Genomic DNA, 23923 nt, shown 5'->3' on the forward strand with positions numbered 1-23923 from the left:
ATGTGTGGATTGGTGTGTGTGTGTGGATTGGTGTGTGTGTGGATTGGTATGTGTGTGGATTGGTATGTGTGTGGATTGGTATATGTGCGGATTGGTAAGTGTGTGAGAGTGATGGGTGTTATGCTGTACCATTTCCAATGTATTTTTCATTATATAATTATTCTCTAGTACATCATAACTCCCATCACTCTATACTGTTCCATACAGTGGCAGAGCTGGGAGACAGAGGCTTTGCACCCCCACCGCAGGACTCCTGAAAGGTAAGTGAACTTCAAAGTGGGAGAGGGTAGATAGTTAGGAGGGGGTAGATAGGGAGAAGGGAGTGAGACGGGGGGATATGGGGTAGATAGGGAGAAGGGAGTGAGAAGGGGTAGGTAGGACAAAAGGGAGTGAGAAGGGGTAGATAGGGCAATCATACTCCTATCATGCCAAGTCTGCGAGTACATCTGGGTATGCCTGGACATGATAGAAATGTGATTGCTGTTAACAATCATATATATATATATATATATATATATATATATATTAATATTGTTATTTAATTGTTTTGTCCTATTTTGGTGTGTTACTTACTTGAAATAAAAGTGTTAGATTTTTTTTATGGTGTGGGGGGGTCATATTCGGTTTCGGCCAGGTAAATGCTGCATTTTCGGTTTCAGTCCAGAATTTGTTTCGGTGCATCCCTACTACTAATGAAGTGGTAGGCCTACACCACATCAATGTTTGGCTTAGTATATAGTGATAGGAGTTATGCTGCACTATTGTCAATGTCTGGCTCAATGTATAGTGATAGGGATTACGCTGTACCACCGTCAATGTGTGCCTCAGTATACAGTGATAGGTGTTATGTTGTACCACCGTCATTGTCTGCCTCAGTATATAGTGGTAGGTGTTATGCTGTACAACCGTCAATGTCTGCCTCAGTATATAGTGATAGGTGTTATGCTGTACCACCGTCAATTTCTGCCTCAGTATATAGTGATAAGTGTTATGCTGTACCACCGTCAATGTCTGCCTCAGTATATAATGATAACAGTAAGTGTTATGCTGTACCACCTTCAGTGTCTGCGCCGGTATATAACGGTAGAAGCTATGCAGTTTTAAAGTGTTTGTGTGTGGGGGGGGTGCCACATAAAGGATCCGCCCCAGGTGCCAAATACTCTAGGTACGCCCCTGAAACAAGGTTAGAACTTTAATGGAGAAGGAGGGATTTGCTGTAACTGACAGGCAGCTCCCGGCTCCTCCTAAGGTTAGTACATAACCTTATGTTAATATACATTATCTGTGTGAGCCTCATTAGCATACCTGGGAACTTCTGGGCTCCAGCTACCCGGAGCTTTCCCTTGCAGGACGCAGCCAGGGCCGCACACCGACGTCCCGCTGACATCGGTGGGTGTTCCCACTGGCGCCGGGGAGTTCCCGCTGACAGCGGCGGGAAACACCCCAATATAAAGGAAAAATGGGCCGGCAGCGGGGCGTGTCAAGACCCCGCCCCCACGACCCGGAGGAGCAGCGCTCACCGGCAATCTATACTCATTAGGTCATGTAGTGTTTTAAAGGAACTGTCATTGTATTAATGCATAACTGTCCTTTTACTCTCTATGTACCTGTCATTCGCCTTCCCACACCTCCTGTAATACATTACCTTCTCCTTCATTTATGGCCAAGTGGTCTGTTCAGCAGGCTAGTGTGTAATGGGCTTGAGTTAAACACATGTTACATTACTATTATTACTATTATTATTTACCATTTGTTATTTAAATTTCAAATGACATGTTAGTGATGGATTTTGGCAAGTGCAGAAAAAAGAAAAATATATTGATGAGCTCCTATGTAAGCAGCAAAGACACCAAATCAATCATCTATTTATCTAGCTATATCTATCTATGGAAAAAGATAAGATATGATATCAAAAGTGTTTGTGTGCAAAATATGCATTCAATATATAGAGAGGTTTAATAAAGAAGATAATATATAAATTATTAATAAATAGATAAAAAGATACTTAAGTTTAGCAAAGTCCAATCTAATATTAACTCAGTTCATAGGAATTGTCCAAGAGAATTGATACAAAAAATCCCTCTTATTTGCTCTACGTAGAGAGTAACAAGAGAAAAAAATTAAGACGCAATAGTGTAAAATATCATTTATTGAATGATTAAAAATTCCTCACAAGGCTGGCTACCTTTTAAATGTGTGCAGAGCAATTAACTTGCGTATGAGACTCCATTCTGGTAAGTGGTCCTGGCATGGATGTATAGATCTGCGCTCGTGAGAGTGTAATTGAGCTCCAGGCTGACACATGCACCTGTATGTCGGCGTTTGCTGGCTAGAGGATTCAGTACAGTTCACCCTGGCTGGCACATCCAACCAACAAGCAAGCTCTCAGCGAGACCAGGTCACGTAAGCAATTGAAGGTCTCAGTCTATACGTCACAACCATGCCCGAATATGAGATATTTAGGATGATTGTGAATTAAGTTATTTTGGAAAATGATATTTTTACATAATGACATTCTTATATATATATTTATTAACTTAAGCATTATCCTTTATCTCTTTTAGATTCTGTTTATTTCAGCTTGGCTGATGGTTATTCCGGGACACAGCTGTAGGTTTATTTAATGCTTTTTTTGTAGATTTTGAGATTATGAAATATTTGACTGGTGCAGCTGCGTTGACAGACCGATCTTTAATATTGTATATTATTATGCTACAATTTTGTTATAGTAAAATTTCTAGATCATATAGTGTCTGTATCTGTAGTACACTTTTTTGGTATGATATATATTTGTAGTATATTTTTTACAATTGATAACTTCACTTTGATATTTATTCCGACTTTTATTATAAGGATATTAATTTATATATATATACACATTGACTGGCTATCTTTGCACTGTCCCTTCCCCCATGCTGCTTTGGGCTGCGTCGCATATGATGTCATATCATAACAGGCACGATGTCCAAACCCTCACGCAGCCCTGTTGGTTTCTGGCTGCGTATACCAGAGCTTGGAGGAGTAAGTAGTCCAGGGAGCAGATCTTTCGCGTTTTAGTGGATGTGAGAAGAAACTCATGAGGTGAAGTCGCTAGAATGATGGGCTCTGTATGAGGAGTGCTGTTATGCTGATTGACATGGCGTCATTAATATAACATTATTTAGCTGTTAATACATATGCCTGGTGCATAGGCTATAATGTGTGCAAAAGTATCACACCACACACCAAATGATTTAGTGGCACCAGGCATAGGCGTATAAACAGCTTTTATTAAAATTATTTTTTGCATCAGTACAACTAGATTGGCTACCATTTTATTCCCTTGGATTTCGATATGTATACTTACATATGTATTATAGTAATATGAAAAAAATAAATATGTTATATATATATATTCTTATTGATTCAAAAACCTTTCTATATACTTATTGCATATTTTGCACATGAACTGAACAGTAAATGAACATGAACAGTAAAGAGAATGTGAATACCAGAATATCTAGTATGCAGAAGTTGTGCAATAAGGCAGAAATTAATTGTGCAATAAACCTGAGGTCAGATAAAGTCAAGACAATAAGGAGGAAGTGTAATATAACTTGGATGGTGACTGTATATGTGAATTCCAGTGAGCCCATAATTAAAAGAACATGGCTCGGAATCAGAAACATGACACATGCAATATGAAGGGTTCAGTCATTCTTGAAAGAAAAAAATATATACATTTAATCTTTGACAGGGTATAGTGCATCCTTAGACATGTCTGTTTTGCTAAATTATACCTTCTTATTATCTTTGTAAGGCCTAGATGAAGCCCAAGACATTGTCCAACTTAATATTTGTTAATTGTGCTTATCACTGAACACTTGAGTGGCTCTTTATAAGATTAGAAATAGCAGTCCAGCAATTAACCCCTTGCCAAGAGAGAAACTAACAGTACTTAGGAAAAGGTCAAAACATATATCTGATATAGTTGGTTCTTTGATTTGGTTTAACTCACCATAAGTGAGGTGAATTATTACTCCTGATAAAGCAAGCTAGAACTTTTTTTCTCAGTAAGGCTTTGATCTAAAACACCTTGTTTTCTCCAAAACCCAGAAAAGGTCTTTTGCTACAATAGGAACTTAACCTAATCCAAATATACTGTTCTCACTGATTAAAAGAAGACTATAAAAATAATGATTACCCATTTTTATAATAAATGTTACCATAATGTTTATAAATCATTAATATATTAACAACAGATTACAGTACACTATAGTTTGGAGAGGTAGAAATCATATACACCCATTAATCCCTTTATATATTTCTTTTTTTCTGAAGAGGGCTCATCATCTCTAAATATAAATACTATTTTTTGCATTACTGTGGTCCAACATAAAACCTGCCAGTTAGATAAAATCATTCAGGGCTTTATTGTATTAACATCCTTAAAACCATTAAATACAATGGATTGTCTACTTTCCAGGCTATTTGACATCGTTTCCTAATTGTTGTTCAGCCATTTAGCCACCAGTCTCAGTCAAAGATATTTTTCACCAACACTAGTTTTTTATTGTTATTATTAGGATATGTGCAACTGCAGATAAATCAACCAAAAACACCCAAGAAGTTACAGGGTACAAATCTAAGCACGCCCATAACTATTTACAAGCTTGAAATTTTGAAAGAAAAAAAAAAAAAAAAAAAGACTTTACTCTCCAACACCATTATCCATTTTTACAGGTGATCGTGATTATTTAATGTACAATCCAAAAAAACTGGTAAACATTTATTTATAAAACCAATATATGCATCTTTAAAAAAAATAAAAAATCCATGTATATAGTAAAAGATATGTTAGTGTATTTGCAAACATTTTAATACAGTTCTGCAATAAATGGTAAGCTTCTTAGTCACTCAACTAAATGCATTCATTGCCTGAGGAGACTTCACCTAACCCCAGACACATCTATGTATCCTTCTGCCATAAAAGCACACCCAGTGCAATTAAAGGGGTGATATTTTAATACAAACAATCATCTGGATGAACACTTGTAATAAGTGGCCTGAGAATATAAAAGTGTGCAAAATTCCATAACAGTAAGTGTCAACATGATATCCATAGTAACATGTACCTTCAGCATCGTTATAAGGGGGATTCTAATACAGTGATCTAGTACATTTAAATAGTACTTTCATGTTTTTCACTGAATTTTGTAGGGTAAATTAGATTTACCCCACCCATTGGCTGGATTTTATCAACAGTTAAACATATGCTATATATCCTTCATTATAATGGATTCTATCAAGGGTCTCTCAAGAATCCTAGATATTCACAGTATGTGGAAGTACCTGCCCTCCAGAGCAAGAGGAATCAAAGTAAATCCGAATCACAGGGTAATGAGCTGAGCTGGCTAGTTGGCCTCCCATGACTTCTAGGACGCCTTCCCTCTGTCACATCCATGGAGTTGGTGTAGGACCTTGGGCTAGAAGCCAAAGAATTATTATTTTTACTGCCATCGCCATAGCGGTAGTTGTCATTTCCCACACTGTAGCCCAAACTTGTAGGATAAGGGTCCCTAAAACGGGTGTCATTGTTGATACTGTAAACATCTGTGTCGAGGTTTGCAGACTTGTTGGTCTTTGGGGCAGAGGTATTCTTGTTGCTATAATACATGGCAGCCTTGGTGGGACTGCCTCTGTTTTCCATGCACCTCTTACAGGAACGAACAAGACTGAGGGCAAGCGAAAACCCACCTATGATCTCCAAGCAGCTGCCCAGATAGCCTAACACCAGGCTATATCCAGCAGAGACAGTTTCAGTAGCAGATGACCCCGGCAAGCTATACATTACATCGGTGTACCATGAGATGGGAATAAGGCTAAGTATTCCAGAGGAAAAAATAACCAGCCCTCCGAGTCCAGCCATCAGGTAAACGGGCTCGTCCTCCCAACAGCGAACACCGAGGGATGCCAGCACAATGCCCAACGCTGTGACAACCAATGAGGCGATCATCAAACCCCGGGCAACTTGTACCACTTGGTGGCTAAAGTACGCAGAGTTGCTTTTCCCGCACTGTTTGCTCTGACTCGTCGTAGTCTCTTCGCAAATGTCCCAGATGCCCTGGTTCAGCACTACATCTTGGGGTTTCAAAATAAGGCCACTGATTTGCCTCCAGTTCGGGGCCACGGTCGCGGTGAGGTTTAGCACTAGTCCGCAGGGAGCAAGCACCATCCCAATAATCATAACCACTGGGGTTCTCATGCTTGATGCCGTTTATGTTCCAACGCAGGATCTTAAACTTTACACCGGTGTTTGGGACTCTGAAATCCGGATCAACACTGTAGGTTAGGGGCAGGTTTCAACCAATACACCCTAATCATCAGGCAAAAGTAACTTAGATCCACAGTTCCGGGGAAAGTCTGTTCGTTACTGTAGATGCAATTCAGAATCAATGTGCAGGTAATAGCAGAGCTCCTATATGGAATCCACTTGAGTGATCACACCGCTAATATTCCAGGTTGTGCTAGATCCTGCTTAACATCTGGTAACTTTACAGATGACAACATTCAAGAAGTATCAGAACAGTTGCGAAACGGATCACACCTCTCTCTCTCTCCCCCCCAGGAGCAAATCAAACCTTTCTTTAGGAGGTCCCCTTTGCACCTCTTAGCGCTCCGTGGCAGACTCTGCTCTTCAGGATATGCAATTTCTAGAGGTCAGTCACATATGAGTGCGTAATTTCGCTTTAAATGTAACGAAACTGCACTAACCTGCTTAACAGAAACTGTTTTGTGTATTCAGCGCAAAGGAAGAGGCGTGGAAGTCATCACAACAATACTAGAAATGTCTACTGCTGGGAGCAGTTGCATTTAACAATCACGTGACTTGATAACCTGGGCGATAAGATCACGTTACCAAAGGAGATAGCCGACAGTCTAGTGATAATTAGCATGACGAGGTAGAGTTCATTTTATGTATTGGAAGTGTGTACAGTCTTATTATCAGGTGCCTCCCTATTGTTTGGAAGTGTTTGCAGCGCTGTAAGTAATTGCCGGGCTTGTACCTGTGTTTCCACCGTGTGCCTTATTCTAAAAAAATGGAATATATGGTGCAAGGCATATCTGCCAACAGTCTTGGGTTTTAAGGAATATTCAGAGAGGGGTGGGGGAGTTTCATCTCCCAGTATCCTTCTACCATTTCTACTTATTTATCTTTCCATTTATATATACAAGTAATTAACAAGTAACGTCAGACGATGAAACAACAAGGAAATCTGTGTGGTGTGCTATTTAATAACGAGCATGTGTTATAATCATATGGTTGCACAAAAGAACAAAAATATTCAAGACATTGTTTTCCTTGCATTTTAAAGAATGTTTGATACACTTTTGGGGGAATGAAACCACATAGAAGCACATAGACACCAAAACTAATAGATATGCAGAAGCAGATGTCAGCTAAGCAAATTAATAGAATGCTGCTTGCAAAAAAAACAAACCCCAATAAAATCATAAAAAATAAAAACAAACTAGCCCTGTATCCAAGATATTAGTTTACAACTGATGCTTATGTACATAACAAAATATGTGTGTGTATATATATATATATATATATATACATATATAATTATTTACCTTTTATTACATTATTTAATATTGAGTTCTGATAACATAGAGACAATGGGAAGAAGGACTTGGCAATGGTGTTGGTATTATGGTCCTGTGTTTATAATAATAACTCAACTTGTGTTTACCATAGCAACAGGGCTGGTGCAAGGATTTTTCCACCTTACACACCATGCTGCCCCTGGCCCTTGTATCCTGCCCTTGGGGCATAATCATGTGAGCATGTCATACAAACGATACCCCCACACATTGACGGGTGCCTAAGTCTCCACTCCTCCTCTGTTACAAAATGACAGGCTGATTCCCCCCCCCCCACCCCTTCAACCTCTGCAGCAGTGCTGGCAGCACTCATACGTCTATTTTCCAAAGACAACCTGTCCTGTGAAACTGCTGTATGGTCTTGCCCACCGTGCTGCAGCCCAGTTCCAGGGTCTTGGCATTCTTCTTATACCCTAGGCCAAGGCCATCTTTATGTAGAGCAACAATTCTTTTTTTTCCCCCAGATTCTCAAGAGTTATTTGCCATGAGGTGCCATGTTAAACTTCCAGTGACCAGTATGAGAGAGCGTGAGAACGATAACACCAAATTTAACACACTCAAGATTGTACACTTGCGGTTTGTCTTAGTCTGTCAATTCTCGTCTTGTCATACCCCTTGAATATATGTATTGTATTAAGCGCTGTGTATATTGTTGGCGCTATACAAATAAAACATAATAATAATAACCTGCTCCCCATTCACACCTGAGACCTTGTAACACTAACGAGTCACATGACACCCGGGAGGGAAAATGGCTAATTGGGCGTGTACTCACTTTTGTTGCCATGCTTTAGACATTACTCACTGTGTGTTGAGTTATTTTCAGGGGACAGCTAATTTACACGGTTATACAGGATGTACACTCACTACTTTACATTGTAGCAGAATGTGATTTCTTCAGTGTTGTCACAAGAAAAGATATAATAAAATATGTACAAAAATGTGAGATACTGTAATCTCTTATTTATTTTTTTTTATTTTTTTTTACCACACACATTTGGAGGTAAAATCTCTTATAGTGGCGCTTTACAAATACACTGTACAATAGAAAACAACAATAGCATGTTACATTTATCCATCACTTTGCCTTATGGTTCTTTGCAGATAGAGAAGTAATGTAGTTAAAGTGCAATTTCCAGCAAGGAGGAGCCAAGTTTAGTTAAATCCCCTAAATTTGTAATAATAAACAAAATAAAACAACTTATACAGAGGATAAAAACTGGTTACTTAGTGTGCCCAGGCATATTTGAGGGCCTCTATGCTATCTCATCAAAACTGGATCTGATTAGTCGCCACAGATATAACCGTTGGCAAAGGAGAAAGGCTAGTTTTTTGCAATAACTCCCTCAGGATTCATTTGTAGAATTTTGTTCAGCTCTTCTGTAACTCAGGAGTCTTCTGAGTTTATTTTATCTATTCATTTTTACATATTGGTGATAACCTTGCTAAACATGATAAATTAATTCAATAGTCGTAAATGATAAACATAAGATGGTAAAACCAGAGGAGGAACTACCACATAAGAAGGCTAAGTGCTCCATGACAGGATAGATTGGGAAGATGTACACTTTTTATAATCCATCACTATCATAAACCTTTGGAATGCATTTGAGCATTTGCACATATGGTTTATTGATTCATTTATATAATCACATTTCTTCTTCATCTTCACTGACTCCCATATCAAGTTCTGTTGTGCCAAGCTCCTCTTTTTGTTTGGTATATTCCTCTTTCATCTTTTCCAGTTCAAGCAATTCAATTTTCAATCTTTCTTTGTGGACTGCACGGCGATTCCTTACGAGCTTCATTGGGAACGGGTTCATTTCATTAAAGGCAATGTTCGTTAGTTTCCTACAGATAAAAAATAGAGCAACAAACAAATCTGAACATTTTGTGGTTAAAACAGTTGAATCATTTAATAAGGTGTTAAGTAACTGAATAATCCTCACTTTTTTCAACCATAGCTACTGATCACCAAATACCTACATATGGTCACCAAAAACCTACAGTAAAACAGATCTTCAAACATGAATAAAATATTTTCTATGGGGAAGTGACATATCAGCTTCTTTCTAACTAGCCATACTGCTGAACAAGATCCTTAACATTTATTAAAATAAAGAAATCTTGATATTCAACAATGCGTTTTTTACAGGTCTAGATTAAAAGGCACAGTTCCAATTACTCTGCCAGTTTTAACACTTTTGTAACCAAGTGTAGCATTGAAGTTCATAGAACTGTTGGATACACCAACCTTTCCTAGAAATAATTCTCTAACAGTACAAAATCATTTGGGTAGCACCACTAGACATTATATTAAATTACCGGTAAAGAAGACTTGACACCCAAAAAAACAACATCTCATTATTAAAAACAAATATTTTTTTTTGCTTACAAAAAGTCTTAAAAATTAAAGGGGCCGTTTTAATTCTTATGCAGCCTCGCTTATGAATAATTCAAATTAAAGTGCTTTGTAAGTAATTTAATATGCCCCCCAAACAAGTCTTGAGCCACAGAAGCATTGAACTATACATGAAAGACCTTGGATCTGTTTGTATGGAAATATATGTTTATATGTGTATATCCTTGTAAGTGCATTATTCGTTTGTGTGTTGATAATGTATATAGCAGCACAAGGAAAGCAGGCATCTCTGATTGTTATGTTTTGATCTTCAATTAGCTGTTACAACTTGCAGCTTTATTGGAACAATAAATTGCTTTGAATGACAGTTCCATTGGCTATGTTTGTGGTCCCGCCTGTTCTCTTTGATTCCTGGGAATGATACCGATTGGATATAATGTCCTCTACAAGTCTATGGCTGATTTAAACATTCCCCAAATTTTAGAAAGGAAATAATAGTAGTAAGCCTACCGAACAGCCAACGGATTGATAATGCACGGACAATGTAAGGTGTGTCATTATTTTGGAGGGGCCTCAGGACCCACTTCACCATAATGTGTACTTCAATAATGCATAAGATAACTATGCACCTTTAAATTAACATTCCCTCATTCCTCCTTGCAAATGCATGGATAGATTCAGCAGAATTACAAAGTACGTTACTGTACATTCTTTGTTAGTGGGATTGTATGGGATATGATAATGTCCAATTTAAGTTTTCAGTATAAACAATAATATCTGTAACCAATCAATGGATTTATACAACACTGGGTTTTGACAAAAAGCACATAGTCCAACTTCATCTTCACTCACCTGCCATCACAAATGGTCTTTGTGAAGAATGATAGGTACTGGTAGATGTCTGACTCTTCTGTGAACTTTAATATCTCTTCTTCATTGTATTTAAAGATTGCCAAGGCATAGCGAAAAATAACCTATGACAGAAAGTTGTTTTTGGTTTATGGAGTCAATAACACTTACTGAATAAGTCTAAAAAGTGTCTCTCTGACAAAACAAATTTCCTGCATAAACTGCTTGTCCAATTAATGTCCAGTAGCCTTTTAATTCAATGTTTATAACCCATGTTCAGAAAACTAAATCCAAAAAGAAACAATGAAATGTTACTAAAAAGTACAAAATATTATACTGTATGTAGGTTGTTTGAATTCTTGCCAGATAGCCTTCATAAGGCTTTTGATGACAGTGCTTTATGCTAATATATAAGGAATGGTATGTTACAAGGAATATGATGGAAGTGCCCACATGCAGCTTTTTAAAGCCAGTAGTGTTTCTTATGCAGGAAATCTTAGTTACCTTTATACAGTTAATCATACATCTGATTTCATGTTACTTTTAAACATTCCATGAATCCCATTAGCTCTAGTATGTTGCACTTACATGTAAGGACACATTTTATTGCTGAAGTGTGCTAATTTTTAACTTTGATTACGGAAATAAAAGTTTAATGGAGGTTGTTTCCTACCTTTGTCCCTTCATACAGGAATGCATCCCAGACTCTGAGCAGTATATCACTGACCAAGCTGTCAACAAATACAACCAGGAACCAGTTAAAGGTGATCAAGGAGAGATCAATCCTGTATTGCTGAAAGTGAGCAGTCAAACGAGGCAGTTTTTCTGACATGAAGTCCTTGAATACTTGCTGATCTACCTAAAGAGAAAACATACATCTTATAATATAAATAAAGGTGATAAAGTTCAGCACGATGAACACAACCCTGATTATGTGACATCTTAATTATATACCATTACCTCACACTGAAATTGTTGATAAGGTGTATCCCAAATGACATTGCTTTTAGGAATAAAAAACCACTTCAGGGGATCTGTTATTTAAAAGGTTTAGTATTGCCTTTGCTCGATTAGAAGACGGCCCTGATTATAAGAAAACACCCCAAAATTTTAATATTAATTTAGGAAAAAAAGAAATCCTGAATATAAGACTACCCTATAGAAAAAAAGTTTTTCTAGTAAAAACATGTAAACTATTTTTTAATATTTAATAACACCTAAGACTTTTTATTTCCTTTTATTTGCCACTCTGTCCAAGTTATGCACATCTGCCCCCCGGATATGCCTTAAATGTCACTCTGCCCCCCAGAAATGCCTTATACCCCCCATATGCCACTCTGCCCCAGATATGCCTTTTAACCCCCTATTTGCCACTCTGCCCCCCATATATGCCTTATACACCCCTATAGGCCACTCTGCCTCCCTGATATACCTTTTAACCCCCTATATTCCACTCTGCTTCCCTGATATGCCTTTTAGACCCCTATATGCCTCCAGAAATCCATGCCACTAGTGGGGGAGCCGGTGGAGATCTGTGCGATGCAGTCCTCCGCTGCTGCTGGCCAATACTACCGCCGGGGCTTCTATGAAGGAGCACCGGCATCACATGACCTTCCGGTGCTCCACCACAGAAGCCCCGGCGGAAGTGCAGACAGCAGCGTAGTTTGTCTGTGTGCACCCATGCAAACGTGTGCACACCAGCTGCGGGATGCGCACAGACAACCTCCACTACTGTCGGCACTTCTACCGGGGCTTCTATGGTGGAGCACCCAGAGGAAGTGCCGGCAGCAGCAGAGGTTGTCTGTGTGCATCACACAGACCTCCTATAGCTGCCAAAGAGGAGGATCCAGGTCTCCTGCAGTGCTGCGGGGGATCTGCATATTAGTCTTGTAGTCAGACCTCTATTTGAGGTCTGATTAGAAGATGAACTTCTATTTTACTTTATAATGAATGATTACTAAATGTTTTGCTTTAAAGCATCATATTTGCAGAATACAGATAACTTTAAGAGTATTTATTATATAAGGCATTGCTCCTAAAATGTAATAATGAGCCTCCCTTTTTGTGGCATGCGGTGTCCTCAAAAAGTAGCAATAGCTTACTTGGGATCCTGTTAAGTTGTTACCGTAGTAATCTGCTGGCATTATATTGTCAACAATATCCACCAGGCAGTGAAAAGCACTCTCTTCTTCTTCCAAGACTAAAAGCGCCAAAGCAGCCAACCTAGAATAAATGATAAAATTAAATTTATAAGCTTTAAACGAGATAATTATTATCAGGTGTGCAAACACATAACGAAATTACTTCTCAGTGAAACTCCTTGATTATAGCTGATCTTTCGAAACTTATTTATCATGTTGTGAAACCCATAAGGTAATTGCTATTTTTAATGTAACACTCAAATCAGTATGCTTCAGGTTTTGGTGTATTGAGAAAACTATTAAAATCATTGCCTAAGGTTTAGCATCGTAATCAGAATAATCTTCCTAGAAACTGTTAGCCTATGATACTGTATAAATTGTGACCTCTTTTTTGCTCTATGTTAGTAGAAGAGTTCTGACTCGTGTCCCCCTGATAAGAAAATTCCTCAATGCAACTGGAATAAGATATTGTGATCATTGCTCAGAACGTCCTCATTATCTGATCTGAACCTTTGTATATTGACTTTTATAACAAGCTTTGTCTCGCAAAGAGCCATATACTATGTTTTACATAGGCAGAGTTATATATTCAGACACCAACCCAATTTCAATCTAAAGTGTCCAACATGTTGTGACAAGCCATTTTCCAAATTGAGCAAATGCCTGCATTTTCGGAATGTGAAAAGCTGCCTCACATAATACATTAAGAAAAGAAAGGTGGCATGGCCTTGAAGACTATTGCACAGCAGCTAATAAGATTCCAACATGTTACAGATTTGCAAAGGGACTACATGATCTGCTATACACACCTTCATGACTCAATAATATCATACTTTATCCTAAATTTTACAGTTTTAGGCTACAGAGTTGTGCAGTGCCATGTAACAGAGGAACGGTCTGCTCTGGAATTTACTTTCAGATAGCTGCATAGATATTTTCAACTGGCCCATATTACAATGGTAAATCAAGGAGCACTCAAATTGCTGACTGTATGATCTGCCCGGCAAACAAATGGCTGTAACCTTTATCACAACTGCCAGTAAGGGATTCTAATGATGCTAAAACAAGCTATTTAAACTTATTTAACTCTTATGTAGTGTGGGATGGTGAGAAGTCAGGACTATACACTAAACTACGAGTGCTTGTGAATTGGCAGCTCTCATATTGGCCAACTTGCATGAGGAGACTCAAGCTGATGAGAGTTGAAGAAAGCAAGCAACATTCTTTAAGAGTTGTCTCCCCAGGAATGATACAACGTAACATGCTAGTCACCAACCCCCCTAAATATTCAATCAATATTGAGTGTTGGTAAATAAATAATAAAATACATTTTTTCTTGATATTTCTTATTAAACTCGTTTTTTTAGCTCCTAAAACATTAGAAATTAAACACATTTATTTTGTACCTGTTGAGTCCTTGACAATATCCTATGGTGGGATTGTGCCAGGAAAATGCAAGCAGAATTTTTCTAAGCTTCTGAATGAACTCAGAGTTGGGAGAACTAAAGTGTTTGTTGTTGGTCAATGTACGATGAATATCAAGTTCAATCTGTTGAGTGGCTGGATGTTGAGATTTTTGACACTTTTTGAGAAGTTGAGAGTAATGGTTGACTGGTATGCGCAGTCGACTGTTTATGAGCCATTTCCATACACGTTTTCGATGTGTTGCTGGAATTCCACATCTGACCAGGTTTTTTAGCTCCTTAGAATGAGCCAAATCTTCAACGTTATCCCATTTCAATTTTAAAGGCTTGTCTACCAGATCATGGGTCAATAGCTTGTTAGATCTGATTTCCAAGGCTTGGATTTTGGCCAGAAGCTTCAAGTGTTCAACTTCATATTCAGGAATAATCATAAAACCATAGTCATCATACTCACTAAAATGCAAAAAATTATCCATAAATAATTACTACATTAATGTAATCATTAAACATTCTTTTCTATATTTTATCAAAGCGTAGTTAACATCAGGGTCACAATTCACCCCAGAGAAACTAAACATTTAGCATTAATACTAACAAGAGAAAGCTTAGACATCTCTAGAATTGTCAGCTTTATGGAAGTTCTTAATAGTGTAATTTAAATGATGTACATGCATGTGATGGTCAGCCATTCACTGTATCATGGTTATATCTTGCTACTGTTATTTCTGCCAACCTTTACCCTAAGAAAAAAGACAGGTCAGAAACCTGGCACCCCATTGGTAAACTGCTACTTGTGCTGCTATGTATGTTATATACATACATGCATACATACACACAGTATTAGGAACGCTTATATAAAGAAAAAGCTTACCTTAGTGAGTTAAAGTTCCATGATGACTGGCCTGTTGGCTCAGATTGTAAGGCATCCTCTATCATTTCTTTAATTACTTTACAGTATTCTGTACTCAGGTTAGGTAGCACTTCTTGCAACTTTCTTAGGACAATTAAATATTTGCTTTCTATTTGACAGTTTCGAGCTTCCAGATAAGAGCACTATATTTAGGAAAAGCACAAACATCAGTATTCCTTCCTTATTTCCTTACTTTGTATCATTAAAATTAAATTGCAATTTAAATGGTACAGTTAAAACGGCACACAGCCATCTACAGTTATTATGTCACATGAATGTACTGAAAAAATCCTACACATTCGACAGCTAAAAAAACTGTATATTGATGATAAAAGTATCCTTACTGGCTTAAAAAAAGGTGTGATAAACTTGATTTCCTAGTTCACAAGACACACACAATACATGAACATATGGCAGTAGTGGCTTGAGTTCCTGGAACCTGAGAAGACATTCTAGTAAATACACAACACATTTTGTGACCTGGTATCTTCCATAGGGGTTCCTTGTAACCCAGACCCCCTTTTTCACAATTTTCTCTTCTGGTTCTTTCCCATATCTTACTCCCCCAACAGATTTACGGATTATTTTTTACAAGGGACTTTAGTTTAGCCCCATCTCCCTTTTGACACAACCAGACCAGAGAACATGTCAGCACATCTGGGAACCATACCTGGGAGTTCTCCGGGTCAAGACCCGAATCCTTTCCGCCCATTTTCCCTTTAAATGGGGGTGTTTCCTGCTGATATCAGCAGGAAGGCCCCCAATGTCATCGGGAACTTCCACTGACGTCATCGGGAACTCCCACCGGCATCAGCCGATAGTCCTGGCTGTGTCCTGCAAGGGATGGCTCCAGGTAGCCGGAATGAAGAAGTTCGCAGGTATGCTGGGAACTTTGCAGGGTAGGCTACCTGTACCATTCCCTCTTCTGGGGAGTAGCTTCATGAAAGGGTGGACTAGGTTTTGTTAGGGGGAAATGGGTTGAACACAGTGAGGGACTGACCCAGGAACGCAGGGTTTTCCCCAGAGACTCCAGGCCAAACCCATAGAGCTCAGAAGTGTATATAGCAGACTATCCACAAAACAACTGTGTTTGAAAGGATGTAACAGCTATATGAACCACTTTGTGCGAAATGGACCTGCAAGTGCAATGTAATGTAGGGCTGCAACAACTAATCGATAAAATCAATAATAATCGATAATGAAAATCGTTGTCAACGAGTGGGGGCCGCCGGTGGACGTCTGCGTGTAGATAACCTCAGCTGCTACCCGGCGCATCCGCCGGGGCTTCTATGACTGAGTGGAAGCAAAGGTTGTCGGCGCGCATAACTGCGGGGGATCCTCCTACTCCTATCTGGCAGCCGGTGAACGTCTGCCTGGTGTGCGCACACAACCTCCGCTGCTGTCGTGTCGGCGCTCGGTCATTGAAGCCCCAGAGGAAGTGCCAGCAGCAGGGGGGGATCTGGATCTTAGTCTTATAGTCAGACCTCTATTTGAGGTCCGATTATAAGACGAGAGGTATTTGAGCAAATACGGTATTTTCCTATGATTATCCCCAAACTAGCTTAGTTGACCAAAATACCACAAACTATATTTACCCCTTAATGGCCAATAATGTACAGGCACATCATGCCAGGCACATCATGAAAAAACGGTCAGTGAGCGACCAAGAGACGCTCAAGCGATGTTGCTGTAATGTCCTGATGTTGAGGCATTTAGCAACACCGAAACCTGGGGGCCCATGACCACCATACACAATATGCTGGTGAACACCTGATATTTAAGAGCTTGCACGGTGTTTCTGAAGTGCATTGATAGCGAGGCATTCAGTGATACTGAAAACCCATCCAGGCCTCTTGCAAGATGGCTGTGTCATGATTAACTCATATAATGTAGTGGATGCATGGAAGGGTAACCCAGCAGAGGTGGTTAGTTTCTTTGTTTAAGCATTCAATGAGTTAATCTGAGGTTGATTTAATGTGTTTCTTTGTGCATGCCCTCTGTATCTGTTCTGGCTAGAGGTGTCATCTTCCCAAAGGACCCCTGTGGTGATTCATGGCCTAACTGATAAGGACCCTGAGTTATAGGAATTCCATTCCTATCATAAGTGGAGGGGTTTCCATCTCCTTTACCCCACCATAACTTATTGGCACATCAAAGATGGGACCCAATTCTTGGGGAAGGTGTCATATAATTGGTCATGTGGTCGGAGGGGTGTTTTCTTGAAACAGAGTCTGATTTAGGGACAATGCAGCGACCTCAAAGCAGAACTCCATGATATACTCTGTTCGGAACATCATAAGAAACCATCTGGACTTCCCACAGGCCTACTTATTGGAGAAACTCGTGAGTGAGGGTCCTGTGTTTAAGTCCCTTTTGTTTTTAAGAACTGTTTGCTGTTTTATTTTTCTTTTGTATGTCTTGTTTTTTGTAATTTTGGCACTGTGTAATCTTTGTCTTTTTGTTATTAAAATATTCAAAGTCTAAGTCTGTCTTTGGGCTCTAGTATTGATATCCACGAACCCTAAGAGAGGATAACATGTTACCGTATTGTTATTAAGTTCTATGGGATATATATATGTTGGTTGCCCAGGGTGGGTTGATATATATAGAGACAAAGGTTCTAATTCGGATTTCTCACGAATCCGGTATCAAAATCATGAGTGGTGGCAGACTACCTGGGGGGATACAGGCAGGATTTGGGGGTTAATTTGGTGTAATTTATGCCTTGTTAAGGGGTCAAGTTAGTAAATCCAGAGGCCTGGTGCTATTAACCCCTTCATGCCCATGCCCTCCACACAGTCAGGGCTTGGCAAGTAGTCCTGACCGTGACAGGCTGGACCCACTAAAAAATAAACGTTCCCAAGAGGGTCTCTCCAGACCTTCCTAAGAACACTGAACTCCCCTGCAGGTTGAATACAGGTACTGTTTTTAACCATGCAAGTCAATAGAGCCCAGCTTTAATAACAATGTGATCAGTAAAATATATATAAAAAAAAAAAAAGAAAAAAATATACTTAAAATAAATAAAAAAGTGGTAACATGTAAACATAATACACCAGTCAAGTCACCATCAGGGGAACCATCCAGTTCCAACAAATTGTAAAAAAGTAAAAAAATACAAAGTTTATGTTAAGTTTTCAAAAGTATATGATTTGAGAGGGTAAATTAAATTGTCCAGGTTCAAAGATGTACTGTGCAAATGTGGCCTTTTAGTCCTCAAACAACCAAACTAACCTATGCATGGGTGCTATCACTGTGCTCAGGAGATGTTTCACAAAGGCTGTGGTAGAATAAGTGCATGGAAAGAGTTAAAATATGGGTGTCTAATTTTTCTAAATAAATGGATTGATGGGGTAAATTAAATTGACCAGGTTCAAAGATGTTCCAAATATGACGCAGGATGACCTAATGACAACTTTCTAAATGTAAAAATATATACCTCCCAAATGTGCCCCTTTGGCCCCACACAACCAGGCAAACCTATGCATGGGAGGTATCGCTGTACTTAGAGACGTTGCTAAACAGTAACATATACCAGGAGCTGTAAGTATAATGTGTGTTTTAAAAAACACACAAAAAATGACTACCACATATTTTGACAAAGGCTGGAGGAATTAGTGCATCAAAAAGAGAAAAGAATCAGCATTTGAAATACACTAGGGTTTCTAGTTTTCATGGAGTAAACAGAATTGGGCAACTTCAAAGATGTCCAAAATAGAACATGTGGCAGTGGGTCAGATGTCAAAATTCCACAAAAAAAATGTTTTTTACATCCCAAAGGTTATTTTATACACCTGTGGCAGTGGGTCTGATTGCAACACTTGAATTCAGTAATTAAATATGGTGCAAAATTGGAAAAAAGCACTTTTCCAGACTTTGATTTGGCATTTTTTACTCATTTACAGCTAAGGGAACAAAAATTCTAAATAAATACCCAATGTTATAGAGCAATAAGTGCAAGTAGCATATTACTATTGCAAACCCATTTTTTTAATCTGATCATACTGTCCCCATGTTCTATATGGGACATCTTTGAAGCCATTCAATTTGCCCCATCAAAGCATACACTCATGTGAAAAAAAAAGTACACTCTCTTTGAATTATATGGTTTTACATATCAGGACATAATAACAATCCTCTGTTCCTTAGCAGGTGTAAACATTAGGTAAATATAACCTTAGATGAACAACAACACATGACATATTATACCCGTCACTACATGCAAAAAACCCAAAGCCATGTCCTGTTGCATGGCCCAAATTTGGCCAAGCTTTACCAGTCAGACAGAGGGCCTTACATGGACTCTAGAATAGGGCTGCAACTAACGATTATTTTAATAATCGATTAATTGTAAAAAACTTACAATTTACACTTTCATCTCTTTATCACAATGGCATTTCCCTATTCACCTTCTTATTTTACTGACATAATAATAAAAGCTACAAGAACCCAAACACAGTGTTTCTCGAACTAGGTTTTAATACAAAGTTATTAGTAAATATTAATTTCATAAAAAGCCTTGTTTATATTTTCTTTTATCTACCAAACTGCCCCCAGTTATGCACATCTGACCCCCAGCTTGCCGCTCTGCCCCAGATATCCCTTATACCTCCTATATGCCAGAGATTTCACTGTGCCCCCTGATATGCCACTGTGCCCCCGATATGCCTTATACTCCTTATATGCCAGTGATATGCAACTGAGCCCCCTGATATACCTTTTACCCCCTATATGTCACTGTGCCCCCTGATATGCCTTATAACTTCCAATATGCCACCCACCCCCATTTATGCCTTATACCTCCCTATATGCCACTGTGCACCCAGATATGCCACTCCGCCTCCCATAAATGCCCTGCACCACCCTGAAATTCATTATACTCTCTGATTCACCACTCTGCCTCTCCATATATGCCATTCTGAAATTCATTATACCCCCCATACACCACTCTAACTCCCCCAGATATGCCACTCTGCCTCCCTGAAATTCATTACACACCCATACACCACAATAACTCACCCATACACCACTCTGCCTCCCCCTCCCATACACCACTCTGCCTTCCCCCCTCCCATACACCACTCTGCCTCCCCCCCCTCCCATACACCACTCTGACTCTCTCCCCCCTCCCATACACCACTCTGCCTCTCTCCCGACTCCCTGGTGTTTTGTGAACCTCCGTTGCTGTCAGGCTCTTTACTGGAGCTGGTAGGAGCTATGCAGATCTATTGTACTTCGGCACTGAAGTGCAGCGTAAGTGAAGGGGAGTAACGGAGGCTGTCTGTGCAGACCCCCATCAGCTGACAGAGAGGATGATCCTCTGCAGGAGACCTCGATTCTCTGCACAGACAGCCTCCGTTACTCCCCTTCACTTCCGCTGGGGCTTCTACATCATGTGATGCTGGCGCTGCATTGTAGGAGCGGAAGTAGAGGGGAGAGGAGGAAGTTGTCTGTACGCATCCCACGGACACCCACCGGCTGACAGTGAGGGGAATCCAGGTCCCCTGCAGCATTGCAGGGGATCTGGATTCTAGTGTTATAATCCGATCTCTGAGGTTGAATTATATAAGGAGAGGAGTTTTTCAGAGCATTTGCTCTGAAAAAAAACTCTTTTTATAATCGATAAAAATCGATTTGACTAATCGATAATGAAAATCGTTGTCAACGATTTTCATTATCGATTATTATTGATTTTATCGATTAGTTGTTGCAGCCCAACTTTAGAATACTTTGGTGTACAGAGGAGTTCATGGCCAACTCAATGACTACAAGGTTCCCAGGTCCTGTGGCTGCCAAACAAGTCCAAATCATCACCCCTCCACCACCATGCTTGACAGTTGGTATGAGGTGTTTGTGCTGATATGCTATGTTGTTTTTTGCCAACTTTAACATTTTACATGCTAACTGAAAGAATCTGAAAAAATAAATTAACTAAAACAATCTGCCTGTGCCACTGCTGCCCCTAAAACAGCCTGTCTGTGCCACTGCTGCCCCTAAAACAGCCTTGATTTTGATACTGATATGAACAGGAAAGTCTAAACAGATTTGCACAGTTTTGGCTGCACATGCGTAGTGCCTATTTTAAAGTGAAACATGGTTTGCACACATGCAGTGGTCAAGTCTCAGATTAGTGTTGTCATAATTTGATGATAAATTAACTATGAACATGGTGTGACATCATAAATTAACGTAGAGGAATATGCAATAAACTATTTTTTTTGTTTTATTTTACATTATGCTTTATTTGTGTTGCCGTGGACAAATTGTCTCAATTTAGCTTGGACTAGTGACCCTCGATACCCTGGGGGAAAGGCCTCTTTTGCTCCATTGCAAATCTGCCCCTGTAGTCTGGTTTAACCTAACCTTTTAAGGCTTACATGTGATGGGTGGAAGATGTTCCTTAGTTTCATCAGAAGTACCTTTTTTTTTCCTCTAAGATATATAAATATAATTGACACTAACTAATCACACTAACCAGAATGTACATATGAATTGCTCAAGGAATACAAGCATGAATTTTACTGGTAGCAAATTAACCTTCACGTTGTTATGATAAAATTTTTTTTTAACTCTAATACAGGATCAGAGCAAGCACATAAACTTGTACGTTATGGAGCAAAGTTCTGAATTACCATATACCATCTTATATACCACATAAGATCCATGCTCATTTTAGTAAGCAGAATGTTACCTTCATAAGAAGAATTTTCTCCTTTTGTGCTGCATTTCTCCAAAGATCAGTCACTTGGTGGATTTCAGAGTTCAAAAACTGGTTTTGGGTTTTATAGGCTTGTACATCATCCTTTTGAAAAAAGATGGGAAAAAATTAATGTAATCTAGAATGTCTGTTCATTAGTTCATTACGTAATATCGTGAGTGTAATCTACACATTTCTTTATTATTGTTTCATTATAGATCCTTAATTATGGCATAAAGCTGAGATTTTTTTTACTCACCATTAAGTTGTCAATCTTCCTCCACAGCTGATGTAAGTTCTCTGTTGTGCCACCCTTTCCAAAGTCTACCTCGCTGTGGCTGAGAAGCTGTTCTGTTTGTTTTAATATAACTTCTTGTTTGGCATTATTTTTCTCCATAAGGAGCTGTATGTGTTCCTTCAGTTCTGCATTGTGGGCATCTTTTACGCAGGAAGACTGCTGCAGGTGTTTATTTTCCTTTTCCAGTGCTTCCACACGTTGCCTCAGATCTTCTATTTGTCTAACCTTATGTCTTACAAGCTCCAGTCGGTCTTTTTCTTCTGCTCCATTTAAATAATCACTGCATGCTCTCTTCTCTTGATGTGCAGACTCGACAGCCCGGTGAAGAACCTTGACAAGCTCCTGGTATGAAGTATGAAATTACATATGCATTGTAATTTAAGGTTCTATTTTTAAAGTAGCAACTACCTTTTCCACTGAATAATGTTTACAAAGATGTAGGATCATACAAGGAATGCTTACATACCAGGATTATTCACTTATTAGTATTTTTGCACAAGGATTTGGAAACGCCTAAATCATATCTTTTAATGGTTGCTGTTAAGGTGCAGAAGTTACAGCTATCTACTTGGGTTCACAGTAGGATTCCAAGGCAGTCAATACTGAGAGAACATGGTAAGACTGTTGGGGAGACTTACTCATGTAATGCCTGGATACGTAAAAAATGTAACATTTGTCATAACAAAAGTAATAAAATATTTTAAGTAATGGAGACAGTTGTGACTTTCTCTTACATGGACAGTTTCTTTATTTTAAAAAAAATGTCCATAAAAATAAAATTGTCATCATACACACAAAATAAGATACACTTTCTTTATATCATCCGCTTATAGTATTTGTTACAACTCACATACCTTCTGAGACTCCAGCTCTCTGGTAAGGGCTTGGATTTGTTGCTGTGGGTTGCTGATTTTCTCAAAAGGGACAGTTTCAGAGACTGATTCATTTTGCTTTCTGACTTTCCTTGCAAAGTTCAATGAAGGAGACAGCTTTGGAACTGGTTTCATAACAATGTCCCATGCATGAGTTTCCTTTGCTACAAGATATATGCAGTTAGCAAAATATACCTAATAACTAATATGTACTAATTTACCCAAGGAACAGTCACATGGCATTCTGTAGATGTATGGTCATACTGTCATACTCAGCAAATAAGGCAGATTAACAATATTATTAAAAGTCTTGAAATTCATTAATTTAGAAAATCTGCTATTGTGTGTGGTTTTACTGCAATTCTGTATAATTTTGCTACGAATCAGCTTCTAGTGCCAGCTTGGTTAATATTGCAAGAAGGTCTAATGAGACTCCAAGTGCATGCATGTATTTAAAGTAGAACAGTTTCCTGTGAGTGAAACTAGAAGCAGCCAATCAGTAGCGAACATTTCAGACCTTGGAGGAGTAGGGAAGCTGCAACTTTTTCCTAAGACAGGTACTTTTTTATTTTTATAGAATGTATGTTACAGTACTCAAAGTACTTCAATGTGGATTCATCTTTAGTGGGGCTAAAGGGGTAAACTATCCCTTTAATAATGTCTTGCAGTAAGGAACCATCTTCCTCTGGCCACTTGGCAACCCTTAAGGAAACTTGGTAGGCC

General features: G+C 38.9%; 2 protein-coding genes across 2 annotated transcripts in view; both read right to left on the reverse strand.

Annotated features, from left to right (window-relative positions):
- LOC149286986 (claudin-23-like) overlaps window positions 1-6244 on the reverse strand; it is an 18358-nt gene extending 12114 nt beyond the window's left edge. The window contains exon 1 of the mRNA XM_089493584.1: window positions 5494-6244. Coding sequence (XP_089349710.1) covers window positions 5494-6244 — 751 coding nt within the window. The remainder of the gene's footprint in view (window positions 1-5493) is intronic.
- A 3052-nt stretch (window positions 6245-9296) lies between these two features.
- On the reverse strand, window positions 9297-23335 carry LOC149286987 (TBC1 domain family member 2A-like). Its single transcript, XM_089493585.1, has 9 exons — window positions 23183-23335; window positions 22290-22670; window positions 22025-22135; window positions 15295-15476; window positions 14406-14876; window positions 12961-13081; window positions 11532-11717; window positions 10862-10983; window positions 9297-9498 (listed from the first exon to the last, which is right to left on the reverse strand). Exons 1-9 carry the CDS (start codon window positions 23333-23335, stop codon window positions 9297-9299), a joined length of 1929 nt encoding a protein of 642 aa, XP_089349711.1.
- Between the last annotated feature and the right edge of the window lie 588 nt (window positions 23336-23923).

Source organism: Sceloporus occidentalis, unplaced genomic scaffold, assembly GCF_023333645.1.
Source record: "Sceloporus occidentalis isolate IW3139 unplaced genomic scaffold, rSceOcc1.0.p SCAF_65, whole genome shotgun sequence".
Lineage (NCBI taxonomy): Eukaryota > Metazoa > Chordata > Lepidosauria > Squamata > Phrynosomatidae > Sceloporus > Sceloporus occidentalis.